This window comes from Vitis riparia, chromosome 7 (assembly GCF_004353265.1).
Source record: "Vitis riparia cultivar Riparia Gloire de Montpellier isolate 1030 chromosome 7, EGFV_Vit.rip_1.0, whole genome shotgun sequence".
Classification (NCBI taxonomy): domain Eukaryota; kingdom Viridiplantae; phylum Streptophyta; class Magnoliopsida; order Vitales; family Vitaceae; genus Vitis; species Vitis riparia.
The window spans coordinates 8,917,555-8,934,280 of record NC_048437.1 but is presented as its reverse complement, the minus strand read 5'-3'; the positions used below and the strand labels follow the sequence as shown (position 1 = coordinate 8,934,280).

The following is a 16,726-nucleotide window of genomic DNA, read 5'->3' as shown; positions in this document are numbered from 1 at the left end:
TTATACATATATCAAAATTTTCAATAAAATAACTTTAAAATGTCTATTATACTTTTAATTATATTATTATGAGGTTTTCTTTACATTTTCATGAGTTTTTAACAATTTTAAGCTTACAGATATTTTTTTCCAAAATATCCGCCAATATATCTCCGATATATCCGTAAAATCGAAGTACCGATATATCCGTGATTACTGATATTTTCATCATTGATAATAAGTACATGTTGATAAATGATGTGAAGCTCATACATGATGATAAGTATAAGTTGATAGACAATCAATGGTATATTTCTCAGCTTAAAAAACTTGTTGTCACTTTTGAACAATTGACTGTTTAAAAATTTGTTATTTTTTTTTTTCAAAAAAATTGAGATTTTTTAAACAATCTTGTAAAAAAAATAATTTTTAAACAACCTTGTAAAAAAAATAATTTTTAATATCTCATAAATAAAAGTCATATCCTAAAGTTATTATATCGTTTTATATATAAAACATACAATTAAAAACTTTGTTATCATAATATAATGAATAATTATTTTTTATTAGCACTCATCAATTGAATAATATATAAATATTCAATTGACTAACACACACCTATTAAATGGAATAACTCACAATTATTCATTGGGTAATATAGTACGTGAAAAAATTAAATAAAAATAAATTAAATTATGTTGTAATATGTTGTAATGATAGTATATTTATATTGTAAGTATAATGCATTTATGTCATACCTATATTTCATTACAAAAGTAATAATTCTAAAAATGTTTATTCATACCCTATTGGTATTAACACATCGTATTAATATATTAACAACATTTATTTAGTGTTTTGAAATTATTTAATAATTTTGTATATATATATATATATATATATATATATATATATATATATATATAAACTACGTAAATTCAAATTAGTATTTCATTTTATTTCAAAAATTATTTATGATATAAGTATGTTGTGAAATATGGTATGATCATACAAAATTACCATTTTTGTAAAAAATTTCATAAATTTCTTAATTAAATTTTATTGTAATGTAAGTGTATTTATATTGTAATTAAAACATATTTTTGTTGTGCCTGTATTTTATAATAAAAGTAATAATATTGAGGATCACCTTTTATACCTTATTAATATTCAGCATATCAAATATATTAACATCATCCACTCGATGCATTGAGAAAAAAAAAATTATATGAAAATTAAAAAAAAAAAAAAACTATGCAAAGGAAAAAAAAAAATCATATAATTTTTTTAAATTATTTTATTATAAAAATAAAAAAATGATAAACATTCTCTATCATTTTTTTATTCTTTTTAGAGAATCTGAATAAAAAATTAAATACTTTATCTTAACTTATTTTTTTCTTCATAAAATTAAAAATTAGAATAAAAATAAAAAAGGTAAAAAAACAATAAATGATATTTTGAAAATATTTTTTAAAAGTAGTTTTGTTTTAAATAGTAAATTTCAATAACAAATTATATATAATTGTAAGGGTTAAACAAAAAATTTTGATTTAAAATTTAAATATCAATAATTACAATAAATGTGGGACCCATGTACCATGAATGTATTGACAAATCAAGTGAAGTTCTTGAAATGCTTGAATTTTAAAAGTTTTATTTAAAGAGTAGTTTTGGTATATTAAGCCTGTTAAAGTCCTCTCCAAGAATTATTAAAAGATACCACTCTTTCTAATCATTGTTCTGTCCAGCCCACCCTTTTGGATAATTCTCCCAAATATAAATTGTGCTAGGAAGATAAAATTGAAATTTATTAGTGATATATTAATGTTGAAAACAATGGAAATTAATTGTTTTATATTATTAGGTATTATTATTTGAGTTGAGTTTCTGTAATAATATTTTTTTGCATTCATTTTGTATTCATGTTTATATATATATATATATATATATATAGAAAGAAAAATGAAAAAAAAAAATTATTGTATGAATTGAAGATGAGAATGAAAAGACTTTTTTTTTAAAAAAATGAGAAATAAAAGCAACTAAAGATGATGAATTAAGAAGAGAGTGAGATCCTTAATATAAAAGATGCAAAAGTTTAATCCAAAGGGCTCTGATTGGAGCGTATTTGGGTAAAGACATATATCTTATGGTGAAAACCTAAAAATAATGATGCATTGATTGATTGTGTGTAGGTATTTACATTATATCTGCATTTGGATAAATTTTTTATATAAATTGATTAAATGACATCACTTGTATGTTTAAATATATTATTAAAGAAAGAAATGATTTATTTATTTTGTATAATAAAATTAGAAAGTTTGATATGATATGTATGATTAAAAAAATGATAATCTAGATTGATTTAATTTTGTATGTTGAAATTTCATTTAATGTATACAGTGTAAATGTAATATTATTATATTTTTGTGTAGACCCCCCCCCGGTTAGCTGTGGACCCTAATGAGAAACGTATGGATATATTTTTTGTAGGAGAGTCGTTGAGATTGGAGGGGATTGAGAGGATGGGAAGGAGGATTGAGGTGGTTGGTGGCAGAAGGGTGGCAGAGAACATAGGGCAGGAAAAGAAAAGGAAAAGAAAAGAGGAGCTACAAGGGAGGGGGGGGGGGGGGGGGGGGGGTTCCGAAGCTAGAGCGAGGGGGTTTTTTTGAAGGGGTTGCAGAGAGCATTTTGGTGGGGAGGGTACTCTATAGCCAGCAAGAAACCAGGTGAAGAGGGAGCTTATTTTCAGGTATGGTACCGTAGACTCTCTATTTTATTCATCATCCCCAAGCTTACATTTCTTCCTAGCTATTCCTGGTTATTACTTCCCTGATTTGAGAATGAGTTGGTTACGTATATATTTTTTTGGGCTGAGAGCTAAGCTGTAGGTGAACTCTGACATTGCTGATTCATGTTATGTTTATGCTATTATGCTTATGTGTTGCTCTGCTTTGTCGGGATTTTTGCTAAAATTTTTGCCACTGTTAACATTGCCTTTAAAATCTGTTTCTATGTCCCACCTGGCTCGCAAGCTTAAATGTTACTTGTTTCGGATCATTTGTTTTTATTTTTTTCTTTGTGTAAACTCCTCCGTTCTGGTCTCCTTTCTCTCATTCATTGGAGCTGGTTGCAACTAATGTTTCCATGGAGCTTTTTGTTCTAAGCTACTGTCGCCTGAAAAGTTTCTAAATGCTCCCAGATCTGAGTGTTAAATGTCTGGAACCCTACATCCTGAAGTTTTACTTCTCAGAATGAATATATCGAAAGCTTGCTAAAACTCAGAATGTAAGGAAGGTTTGATGGTCGGATGTCAACTAAGGGGTACTGATAATGCCGCTATTGTTTCCAATATTGGTTGGGTTGCCACATGTAGTAGTAGTGTAGGAGGAGAAGATGATTTTGGAGAAGAGTTTCTTAGGATGGAGGGTTTTCTGCATTTTGAGAGCAGGAAGTTTTATAATAACCATGGTGCATGAAACCAATTTGGGACTGCTTTTCTGGGGTTTGCCACTCTCATTTCAGATGGAAACAAGAACCCATATGTTGTCTTTAACCCTTCACAAGTTGACTATGACCATTATGTGACTCATGTTGCACATCCTCATGCTGATCCTTATCGTGGGGGGTTTAGTGGCTGTATGGTCCACATGCTGCCATTCAGCCCCAGCTGCTGGGGATGGCACCTACCTAAGTCTCATGCCCCCATGCGTGCATTCATCGAGCCAACCCACATAAACCCATTTCTCCTTCTAAGTCTCCACCCTTTAATACACATGGAACCCCTTATTCATCTTTTAGCCATCATCATCATCATCATTCTCGTTCACATACCCCCCACGTACGTACGCTTCTATTTAATATTTCATCACCTCTCACCATTCAAAACCATTTCTCTCACCCGTGCATGCTGCCACTTTTTTTCCTTTTCTTTTAATATTACACACTCACAAGCAGTGGGCATGGGCGGCCAAATGAATGGAAGATTTGCCCTCCAGCTTATAATGGCCACGTGCCATCATTTTGTTTTTTTGTTTTTTTTTTTTATCTCTTATCATTATTTTATTATTTTATTATTTTTAATGTTAAAAGTTTTGTTTCTTTGATTATTTTATTTATTCTTTTATATATATATATATATATATCTTCCATTAACTCTTTTAAAATTTCCTAAAATTTCAAAGTCCCAAATTTATTCATTTATTTATTATTTATTATTTATTTATTTATTTATTTAAAAAATGCCATTCTCGAAATAATTTTCTAAAATTCTAATTTTAAATTTAATTTCCTAATAATCAAATTTTTAAATTTAATTTTCCGAAAATTCCTAATCCCGAAAATTTCCCGTATTTCTATTAATTTATTTAATCATTAGTATTTTATTTATTTATTCTAAAATTCCATTTTAAACAATTCATTTGAAACTTTCGATTTTCGAATTAAATTTCTATTCCTGAAAATTCCGATATTCACATTAATTAATTTAATTATTATTATTTTATTTATTTATTCTAAAATTCCATTTTAAACAATTCATTTAAAACTTTCGATTTTCGAATTAAATTGCTATTTCTGAAAATTCCGATATTCACATTAATCTATTTAATTATTATTATTTTAGTTATTTATTTTGAAATTCCATTTCAAACAATTCTTCAAAATTCCAATTTCTGAACTTAATTTCCGATTTCCAAAATTCTAATTTCTTTCAAATTTAATATCCAAAATTCCAATTCTTAAATTTAATTCTCAAGACTCTAGTCTTCAAATAATTTTCGAGACTTCAATTTCTAAATAAATCTCAAAAATCCAATTTTCTCTCGAACAGTTTTAATTCCACTCCGATTTTTAAATAATGTTCTATTTCTTTTAATTTTTACACAAGCAAGAATGATGAATCTTCATAATTCCGAAATAATGGGATTCGTGAGATTAATTCATGCAAGATAAATAGGGCTTTGGTGGGGGCCCCACATATGTGATTTTATGACTGATTGATTGATTGATTGATTGATTTACCATGCTTGTTTGATTTATTCTGTTCCTTGACATGTGCATAATTTTATCTATTCGTGATTCACTAATCCTGTTTCATGGTAGCGCATTCGTGACTGGAGGACTAGGTACGTATCCACTCATATTTTGTTCATTCTTTATACATGTTTTGATTCCCATATGTGCATGATCGCTTCGAGTATTCATTGATTTTTTCATTGATTGCCATGTTAACTTCATTTTATTAGTAGAGACCCGTTTCTAGGGACTTAGAGGGGTGCTACGGTCTTTTACCGTACCTTCCCGATAAGTAACCTAACCCCCGAACTTGATCTGGTTTTTCGCAGACCACCTTTTTCAAAACAAGGAGTCACACTTAGGGTTTTTCTTTCTTATTTTGTTTACCCTTTAAAAATAAAACAAAAATAAGTGGCGACTCCAAGTCATTTTCAAACAATAAATAAAATCAATTTTTCAAAATAAAAATCGAGCTCGCCTTCGAGTGGAAAACGCATGAGCCGAAATGCGGGGTCCACATTTTGGTATATGATGGTATTGTATTCATGTAAATTTTTTTACTCTTTTAAGTGCAAGACAGTATACCTTGCAATGTGGAGATGATTATCTATTTTTTTTACCAGTTTTTCCTTAAAAAATTTTAGATGTAAATATAGTTTATAAGAACCACAAGAAAACTGGAGAGAGTTCTAATAAGTCCCATAAAGTGAAAGAACAACTTAAATGATTGGTTTTAACCTATATTAATTTTTTTGGTATGTACTAATTTGAATTATATGGATTTGTATATATATATATATAATCATATGGTAAATTGTAGTTTAATAAGCTTATTTGAAATTAGATTTCAATTTATTCAAGAAAAATCATGTTATTATGGTTGTTAGCTTGGATAAGGGTAATCCTTAAGGTTAAACCTTTGACTTGGGGTCACAAGTCAAATTCAAGTCATGACAATGTAGTATTAGAGCTCTGGGTTGGTTGCGACAATACGTAAGCTTATATTATTATGTTTGATTTATGGTTGTTTAGTTGTGACTCTAGTACTTGTAGTGAGATTGTTAGGATAATAAGATTTGTACGACTTTAGAGAATGACATACCCATTCTAATGGGAGATCTGTTACAACACACACACACACACACATTTGTGACTATTAGAGGGCATGGTTGAACGGATCCTTGCTTCAACATTGTGTGAGCCCTCATAAACTACTTTAAAGTCTACTTTATACCCATGAACCTAGGGCTATATCATAAAGTAAGGAAGATGTTGTTACTTTAACATGCAACCCAAGGATGATGATTAATATGTCCAACAAAACATGTTAGGAAAGCGGTCAAATCTAAATGGATTGACATGGGTGGTTAGGGAAAAATGCTAATAACACACCACTATTTGTAGCTCATAATCTAGCAATCATATTAACTTTGTGTTCAATATAATTATGAGTACAAATGTGTATATAAATTGGGGTTACATTTTTTAATTGAGATATGAATCATTGAGGGGTTTTTAAAAGTGTTTGAATTAGTGTGATTGATAAGTCTAAGGTATAAACAAGATATTTTTTTTAGTGATGTGTTATGCTAGTGAAATAGACACTTAACATAAGCACTCCAATTTTATGTTATATGCTCCATTTTCTATATGAAGAAAATGACCCCAATGTAAGATAGAAAAAAGATATAGACATTTTATCCAATGTGGATAAGTAAGAGATATTAGAATTTAAATATATATTTTTAAAATTCATTGTGAATATGTATGTCATACAGCAAGGACGTTGTGTCTGTATAATAGGGTGTATATGATATTCCATATTGGATATGAGAAAAAGTTTCTGACACTATATAAGTATGGACTCCTCTTAATCTTGTAGACTCATTTTAAAGTCTTAAGAACTCCTTAGGTCTAAAAAGGATAATATCTATATGGTTGGGTATGAGTCATTATAAATGGTATCAAAATCGATTTTTGACCCTGGTGTGAGAGTTTGTACGTTTAATCCCGTGAAAGGTGTTTGTTTGTTTGTTTTTGTAATCCCATGAAATACAATGAGGATGTTGTGTCTTTATTTGGAGGAGGAGGAGGAGGAGGAGGGAGGAGGGAGGAGGGGGGGGGGGGGGAGGTGGCGCGCGTGATTATGATGTCCCACATCAGATAGAAGAGAAAGTTTCTAACGCTATGCATGTATGAGCTCCTTTTAAATTTATAGACGTGTTTTAAAATTGTGAAAGCTCTTTTGGGTTTAAAGCGGACAATATTTACATGGTTGAATGTAGGTAATTATAAATGGTATCAAAGTCGATCATTGACCCTAGTGTGAGGGTTTGTTTGGCCTGGTGAGAGGTATTTGTTTGTTTAGACTCGTAATCCACTTGGACACAATAAGGACGTTGTGTCGGCATGAAGAAGTATTTGTGATGTCATACATCAAATAGAGGTGAAAGTTTCTGACGCTATATAAGTGTTAGTTTCTCTTAACTATGTTGATGTGTTTTAAAGCCGCGGGAATACCTTTGGATTTGGAATGAACAATCTCTACATGATTGGGTATAGGTTGTTACAACATCACTTCACAAATTCATGATTGCACATGGATTATAAGATCGAGTAACTGTCAAAAAAATAAAATGGAAGAGTTGATAAACATTTTGTGATGAAATGATTATAAATAAAATCACCAAGTGCATAACTGTTGTCATGTGATTGTTGAAATATTATAGAATATATGACCATTAATCTTTTATGAATTACCTTGTGAATACCAGGCTAACCAGAGAAGCACATTACAAGCATGACCCTTAGGCTAGTTTATTGCTTATCTATCATTCTTTGGCTTGTTTGTCCAACATATTTGTCCATGCAATATTATAGGATAAGGGTTCTCTTCTATAATCATATAGTTTAACCGGCCATCATATATGTATATACATATATATGGCATGGCATTCGAAGACAGAATTATTTAAAATATGTTACTATCCAAGGGGAGAGAGTTAGGGGCTCTCCCCTATGATCATATATATATATATATATATATATTATCTCCTAGTAGGGGCTCTGCCCGTAGTAATTTCCAGGAGGATTGTAGAAACATATGGTCAAACTGGCCGTGACATTCCCGCATACAGCCATCGCACACCCCAACTCCAGCGACTTCCTCCACACTACCTGTGTGTATGACCCACACGTATGATTTTGCGCACACGAGTTGGCAGGATGGTTGTAGTACTTCTTCTGTTCCACCCACGACTCCACCACCAGGCGCGGGCTCATTATCCCTCCGCCTACCCGAAGCTGGTTCGCTCCATATTGACCTCTCTTCAGGTTTGCAAATTCGCAACCTTGGTTATCTCTTTGATAACGAACCAATAGGCTCGTCTCATGGGCCAGCTGCTCACTCCATTGGAGAGGACCCACCCCCACTTGGGCTCTTGCTTGGTTGTGCGCGTCTAGGTACTCTTGGGTTGGATTCGGTGCTCTCTTTGCTACACCATGGACTGAGAAGTGGGATATGACTAGAGCCACAAATGCAACGGAAACCAAACCTTCAATCATTTTTGCGACTAGTATGGGGTGTGGTCAAGTGTTTGATTGGAGTCCCTTATTTATACACAAGATTGGGTTGTGTTGGGTTGGGTTGGGTTGGGTTGGCTGACTTTACCAATGTGTCCTTGATAAAGGTGGATTGCACAAATTGGAGGGTTTATTTCATCGAATTAATTGTGCAGCGTGGGTTAAAGATCAGATTGTACTGCTAGGAATGGTGGGTGGACATGGTGTGTCTCTGTGTATTTTAATGCTTTTATCCTAAAATCTGGAAGCCTGGTTACTCCTTTATCAAAGAACCTGACCTTGTTCACTTAGATTGGTAAGGAGATTATGCTCACTTATTATGTCTTTACTCAGCACATGGGGTCAGAGATGGACAGGGCAGGTTGGTGGATTCACCAAAATTTGTCAATAATAATTATAATGGTTAAACCCCCATTCCCTCAATCTAGCTGATTGGAAAGGCTTAAGATTATGAAGAGAAAATGGATTGGTTTTAGGTTCAGATAGTTTCTTCAATCCTTCAATTTTGTTGTGCTCTAAATCCACTTGCAGCATCACCAGAGACTCCAAACCAAGCTGCAATGATGATTTTTCATGTTGACTAGGTTACTGATGAAGACGTGCTATGTGAATTTTGTTTGACTATGAATTCTCCCTTTTATTTCGTCAGTTTTTGAGTTAGTTCTCGGAGAGTGAGATCGATTTTGGAAACCTCAACTTGAATGAGTTGCATGTGCGATAAAGCCAAACGCATTACTGATGAATTAAGAACAGTGAACAGGCTTTTAATGGATAGCAGCATGGTCATTTGCCCACCAGCTCAAATTGATAGAGGTTAAAGTTAGCTTTTTGGTGTTGGGGGAATTGGATTACTAAGAGAACACATGAAAAAGACTTGTCCAAAAAACCAAAAAATGTAGTAATGTCATCACCCCCAAGGCAGAAGTCAGTTTTTGTGGTAGATGGGGATTTGCCTTGTTCTTGATTTAATATTTTGCAAACATTCCTATTATTGAATTCACCCAATAGTTTATGGGAATATTCATTGCCAAAATCACTTAATAGTTGAGTAATCACCCCCTAAAACCGATTATGTAATATACTTTTATTTGTTGGGTTATAGGAAGGCATTTTGGTTGAGATTTCTATTAGATCAATTTATTATTATGTGGTCTTTGTTGAATCATATACTCGAAAGGAACTATGTGTGATTTTTATTGAAGCATATACTTGAGAGGCATTTTTATTGAAGCATATACTTGAGAGGCAAGTACAAAGCCGACAATTTCCAAGCCGACAATTCCCAAGCAAACCCCCTATTTCATTGGATGGAGAAGATCACCAAGATTGATTTGTCAATCTTAGTCCAATTCTAAGATCTCCAATATAATCCATATACTAAAATCATTTGATTGAAACACCAATAGAAATAGTTTATTAGTATTTTAAGATATTTATAAATTTTCTATCAATTAAATTACGGGTAGAAGTTCACATGATTCTTCATACAAACGGTTCATAAGAAGTAAGAACATACTAATTCTACTCTTTCCTACATATATATACATTACCTCCATCAAGTTTAAACCTTCCATTATAGTATGTAAAACTACTCATAAGTAGGATTGAAGAATTTCTTTTTTCATCAAATCTGTTAATTAGGGGAGCATTTATAAAAATTTAAAACCATAAATTACAGAGATTCAGCCATTATTCACTCTATTGCAGTTAATGGCATAGTTGGTCAATTTTAAGGACAGGGGGCACGGTTGTGAAGAAGTGATAAGCTCGGTTGGAGGCCCCATAAAAGGGTCTGCACAGGCCCATATGTGGCGGGGTGGAATCTTAATGGAAAGAAGATGATTTTTGTGTAAAAGTCATTTAGGCTTTAACTAAGTATATAACCCATTTGTTTTAAATTTTGAAAAATATGCTTTATTAGAATGTTTTGAGGGGCAACCTTTTGATTTTAAGTGGGCATTGTCTTCACTTTTTGGAATTTGTCCCTCTGCTTGCAAAGGAAATTGGGTAGTGGCTCCATCAGTGGGAGCAATGTACTAATTTGTTCTGTTTTTTTCATCAGATCAATTTATCCAAATAATCGTTTTCACTTTTCAGCAGGAGTAGATCATGAATCAAATGGATTTGTAACAGGACCCCATCAAACATTGAATTCTAAACCCATAATTGAGACTTCGGTTTCTACACCACAGGCTAAGCAACCCAAACCTCTTTTAACCTGTACTTGGTCTTGAGATTGTACAATATTTGTCGATATTAAGGTCCCAATCTTCGGTGGGCACGCTCACCAATCAGAGTCCGTCTTTTCAACCAGCTGGACTCTGACACCCAGTGCCCGTCCTCGGTCACTGTGCTTACACCGTACAGTACCAGAGTCATCTGAGAGTGAAGGATGATCGTTTACCAAGAGTAGAGCTGGCCTTGATGGCGAGAGCACACAGGTCAGAAAGGGACAATGGGATGCGGGCCCGAGAAATCGGCATGAGGAAGTAAATCTGACCTGGCTGTAACAGCTCCTCCTCAGGTAACTGGGGCACGCATGACCCAATGAACATGGACTCCGAGTTGCAGATAAAGCAGCCCGGATTCTGGGAGGTGATGTTTCTCGCTCTGATGGGCTGCTTGAACTCTTGTATCTGATCACCGTCCACATGGATGACCCTGGCCTTGGCCTTCACACCAACTCCTCCGCGTCCTCCACCATATGCCTTGAGAGTCTTTGTATTTTGAGTGGAAGAACAAGCACCCATGTCACAAGTCACAACTACAGGGTCAATGTCACTCTGTGTGCGTTTGTGTGTGGAGAAAGAAGTTTAATTTAAAAGGAAGGGCTATAGGCAGCCCCGTGCCTTTGTCTTGGTGCCGTGCGCATTTAAAGTCTTGGCTGTCGCCTTGGTGGGCGATTGGCATAAAATCTATTCCTAATATGAGGAAAAGGAGGGAATCCTCATTCCTCACCTCGATGGTTACAAGTGTTGGAGTCACGCTAATTTAAGGAAAGATAGGCATAAGAATAATGGATTATGATTTGAGACATCTCGGGCAAAAGGATAAGGGAGCACTAACTTTATCGTATATTTCACGGAGTATGCAACGCCATATCATCCTTCTTAAATATTTATTTATGGATGATTGTAATCATTAATGGTATTAAAATTTTCAAATTAATATATTTCAAACAAGGAAGCTCTAAAACATGGGATAGATAAATTTGTATGATTTGTCGGTGATGTGTGGCCAGCAGAAATCTGTAATTCGCATCACTTGCCTGCAAGGCATTAGCCAATTGAGGAATCAAAGTCTACAAATCCTAAAACATTGGCTATGGAGGAGGACCCAGTTATATTACCTTAGCAGGGTACCCACCCAGCACAAGAGTTGCTGTTTCAAATTCAATGTAAGGAATTTTAAAATGTTAAAACAATGGGAAAATTTAATCCACTTCCTTTGAGTATTGACATTTGGTGTTGGCTCAATTTTTGGCTTGAAAGTTACATAAAACAAACATATATTGACAATGATGTGCTCTTATGCTCTCTCTATCACCGTCTTCTTCATTTCTAACTGTAAGGAGAGAGTTTATATGAACCACACTCTCGATTTGACCATCGCATTCAAACAGCTTTCAGCTCATGGTCTTTGAAAATTCGAAATTAAAATCCCTCAAGGTGCAGATACGTCCAGCCAAGATTTAAATATGCCCTTGCTTGTGGCTCTTCCGAGGGGTTGAAACTGGTCAAGAAGGTGCAGACAAGTTCGCTTACTAAAGTCTCTCTGTAATTGAACCAAAATAATTTTCATATGACAACCCAATTCCATTTAAATACTTGGAGTATATTGTGAAGAAAATGGAAGGAAATTTCTTGACCTTTTGAACAGAACCCTGTCGATGAGAGCAATGGACCAGATTGCATGTGCTTCAAAGAAAGGTCCGAGGTCAAAATGGGCGACAGAACACCCAGTGTTCAGATTCCATTTTTTTTTCTTTTTTTTTTTTCCCTTTTTCCTCGTCCTAGGAATATTAAATTTATTACATCTGTCTTCTTCTAATTCCATGCCCAGGAAACAGCCCCTCACGACTTTCATTTATGGACTAAACATTGGATAGTCGATCCATCTATGATGAAAGATAATCAGGAAAACCCCTTTACACGGTCAGATCAACAGGTGTTTGTTGAAAATAGGTTGCCGTAGACACTATTTGGCTGAGGCAATTGCTTTCATGAGCTTGGACCAGTTCATACGAAAAAATCTCTGGTCTTTTTATTCGCTAAGACATCAATAATTGGCGGCCATGTTCATAGTACTTATCTGGTGGTAAATAATACTGGAGTGAGACTAGGGTCCCTGAAATAAAAAAAGGGTTATAATGACAGCATAATAAAGCACAAAAAAACAAACTTGATTTGATGAGAGATATTCCATGAGTTTGCAAGTGAAAAAGATAAAAATGTTGACGTGGTTGTCAACCAAAAAAGCTTGATTGATCGAGTGTGGCCAATGAGGAAGAAATAGGTGCAAGAAAGCTTTGCTGATAAAGCCTTGGGTGAAGGGGGGAAGAAGTTAATTATGGGAGACCTGTTCATGGACCGACACCATGAGTCGGCATTCGTACTTGTTTTGGCTCATAGAGTTGGGCCTCACAGCATTGTGGCCATGCACAGTAAATATGTCTCGCTCTCGAGCAATATCCTCAGAAAACCAGATTCATGTGTTTGTAGAGGGACTACATCCACGTGTTCATAGTTCCCAAATGTCTTAAGAAAACTAAACTGAAAGAGAAGTTTAGTTAACATCATGTAGGACCCTAATGTTATGGGCAGTGCAGAGGAATTCAAGATGGCCGGCCTATCATTGCAGCCATGGGCACATGCATTTAGAAAAATCTACCAGAACATTCTGGCTAAAGATTGGCTAGTTAGTTGGGCCACAGGTCATTTGATAATTCCATGAATGATTAAGCCCCGCACATATTTAATTCACAAGCATTCCAAAAGGTAGAGAAATGATTGCTACTTTGCAATATGTATTTTCTCTTCTTTCTTTTGGGGTATGCTATAAAGCTCCAAACTGTTGGCGGTGCATTTTCACAATAGCAATGCCCCAAATATGTGATTGAAAATTTATGCAGAAATAAAAAAACAAAGTCATGATCATAAGGGAAAAAAAGCTCTTGACAAATAAAAGAACAAAATTACAAATTCGATCTGAAATTTAAATTGGTAGAACACGACTGGTTTATTTGTTTTATAAGAGACAATGAAAGCAAGTCAAAGTTAGGATGCGATCACCAGCTGGATCCAAAGAGGTGTAATATTTATGTCAAGTTAATGTAAGCCATGAATATTGAAGCAACTTGGAGAAAAGGGTGGGGTCGATGCTTGGAACCGGGGATGAAGATTTGCCAAAATTTGAAAAGGCTATGTCACTCACCTATTCTCAAGTCTTAACATCTACACAACGTAGGTCCCAAATGCAATTAAGGAACTCATTGGAATCTTTTCTTCTCTACTACAGACATTATAAGATTTTCGGGGTGAACAGCCAGATTGAATTTGCCTGTCCCGGAAAAATATCCTTAAAGAGTTCTTACCCACCAAGTAATGCTACTCATTTCCCAACAGTCACAGTTACTTTTCCACGTGGTTTATTGGAAAGTTCTCTAAATTTCAAGTGGAAAACAATTTCATTGATAATTTGACCCAAAAGCCATAACAAATGGAAAAACTAGCGAGTGACGCACATTTCAGTTGTACTTTTGACTGGGGCGTGATTAATACTCTCTGTGTTCTTAAATAAAACAGAAAATTCCCTCTTAGATGTTTCGTTTATGGTGTGTGCTTGTTGGTATCTTCCCGGCATCCATAACTAGATCTCTCCGTTCCCACTGCAATCGTTTTTCTGAATTGTTTTAGTCCAAGAACACAGGATAACATATATATAATATTAACCATGAATGAAAAGATGATGTTATCTTTATTTCATGCCATACAATTCATGAGATGATGATGAGATAAACAGTCGACAGCTACAACTTTTGATCACTTTTTCAACCATTCAACCCTCTTCGTTGTCCTTCTTGTTGATGTTCCTGCTCTCTATCCACTGATTTGGACGCATCCTGTATTTATGCTCAAGAGAAGATGGGTCATTAACACCCAACTTTATCCCATCCGTAATAGGTCATTTGAACTTTCAACTTTTCAAAAATCTGTCCCTTTATCGAGCAGCGGCCAAAAGGTGAGAGTGCGCTGAGCCTCGGTACTATTATAATTGCCACCCCACAAAAGGAGAGAATCTCTCTCTCTCTCTCTCTCTCTCTCTCTCTCTCTCTCACCCACCTCCCGCCTCTGGATTTCTCGAACATGGCACCAACCCACAAATTATTTGGTTCTACATTAAAATGTGGGGTAGTGAATGGTCCCAGCCCCCAGGCAGTCAAGTTGAAGCTCTTCTTTCCCACACGTTTTTCACCTGCATGGTTAAAACCATGGCCGTGCCGCTCATCTCTGTTTCTCCTCCCAGTGCCAAAAAAAGCTCGCATTTTAACGGAGCATTGTATTCTCCCAACCAGCTTTAGTTTCATGAATCATGGAGCGCTAGAGAGGAATTTTTGTTCACAGATTCCGCATAATCTGATTGCATATGTTGGGGGGCATTTTTATACTATACCCACGTGATGATTTCTTTATTAATGGAGCTGCAACTTGGATAATCGCGGGATCACTGCTCCCAATATTAAATTATCTCATAAATCTCCCACTACTTAACTTTTTGTTTGTTTATTTCTTTTGTCAAATGTGGAAGACAGTTTTCAAATTAAGGTGACAAATTGCCAAGTTGAATTGAAGGGCATTGCTGTTTGCACTTACTAGTTAACAGTATCGCAACCGCCGTAAGCAGGCGCACGTCATGTCCATTGGTTCCATCTGTTCCCTAACGAAAACTGTAAGTGTCCAATGTCCATGACCCACAAACAAAACATAGTCATATATGGACCAATCCATGCAAAACCACATTTGGGTAGGGTGCAGCCGTGCAGGGCAAATACACCCCATCTCCAACCACTCCCAAGATAACAATCCATCGCTCTATCACATGGGTCCTCTAAATGGTACAAAATTTAGAACACATTATTTCCTTTTTCAGCTTATGCATGCACTATTAATTGTGAGATTCGAACGTAAAAATAACACAAAGAAAAAGAGAGCGGCTCATCATTCAATGGGTTAATAGATTACAGCTGTAAAGAAAAAAATCTCATCATATTCATGATGTCTTTAGCTCTAACCGAACCCCACACGCCGCTCTCTCATTTGCCAGCTCCCTGCTGGGGATGCTCTGCTTGCTTCCCGTTCGCTCTTCCTCTTCTACCTACGCTTCCGCGTAAAATGATTAACATCGACCTCCCGTAACCCTACTCCCCCCTACATCCTAGAATTTAAACGCCCATTTCTATATTCATAGAATCATGTTCATGCCGAGAAAGGTCCACACTCAAGACAGTACCATACATGATACATCTCATGCTTTCATGGGCTTCATTTTTTTTTTTTTAGTATTTGTCGTTTAGCTCCTCTCTTATCGGAAATGTATGGATAATCTTTTACGCCTTTTGACTCCAAAATGACACATCATCATCGGCCCTCAGATTAATGGACATTAGCATGTACATCAGTGTCAGTTCATTATTCTTCTAAATGATACGAACAAATTTGACCAAGAATGTCTTCTCTATTAATTTTCTTTTTCTTTTTTTGTAATTTTTTTTAAGCAAATCCCTCCCGTAACCAAATTTTCATTTAATGAATGATTTAAATATGAAAATATTATATTTTATTTAACGAATTATCTTAGAATATAAATTTGAATCCCTCGTGTGGCGTGATTTTGAGTGATATCCATAGATTTTGAATGTGAAAAATGTAGAGAAGTATCTTGACATCCATGGATTGAAGATTGGAGAGAGGCGAAACCCATTTTGGATGGCCAAAAACCCTGGCATGAAAATGAAAGTATATTCTCTGATGAACGTCCAATAATTACTCACATTGTCGTTATCTCTCATTGTCTTGTTATTCCATCGGTCAAATGGGGAAGGGAAGGCAGCTTCTTGGATGGATCTCATACAGTCATGCTACCA

At 34.8% G+C, this 16,726-nt stretch overlaps 2 protein-coding genes across 2 annotated transcripts; both read right to left on the bottom strand.

The window, feature by feature from the left end:
* Positions 1–7,736: 7,736 nt before the first annotated feature.
* LOC117919289 (STS14 protein-like) lies at positions 7,737–8,568 on the bottom strand. Its single transcript, XM_034836434.1, has one exon. The coding sequence runs from the start codon at positions 8,563–8,565 to the stop codon at positions 8,056–8,058; it is 510 nt and encodes a 169-aa protein (XP_034692325.1). The 5' UTR covers positions 8,566–8,568; the 3' UTR covers positions 7,737–8,055.
* Positions 8,569–10,958: 2,390 nt separating this feature from the next.
* LOC117917498 lies at positions 10,959–11,333 on the bottom strand. The gene has a single exon (XM_034833798.1). It carries the CDS (start codon positions 11,331–11,333, stop codon positions 10,959–10,961), a length of 375 nt encoding a protein of 124 aa, XP_034689689.1.
* Between the last annotated feature and the right edge of the window lie 5,393 nt (positions 11,334–16,726).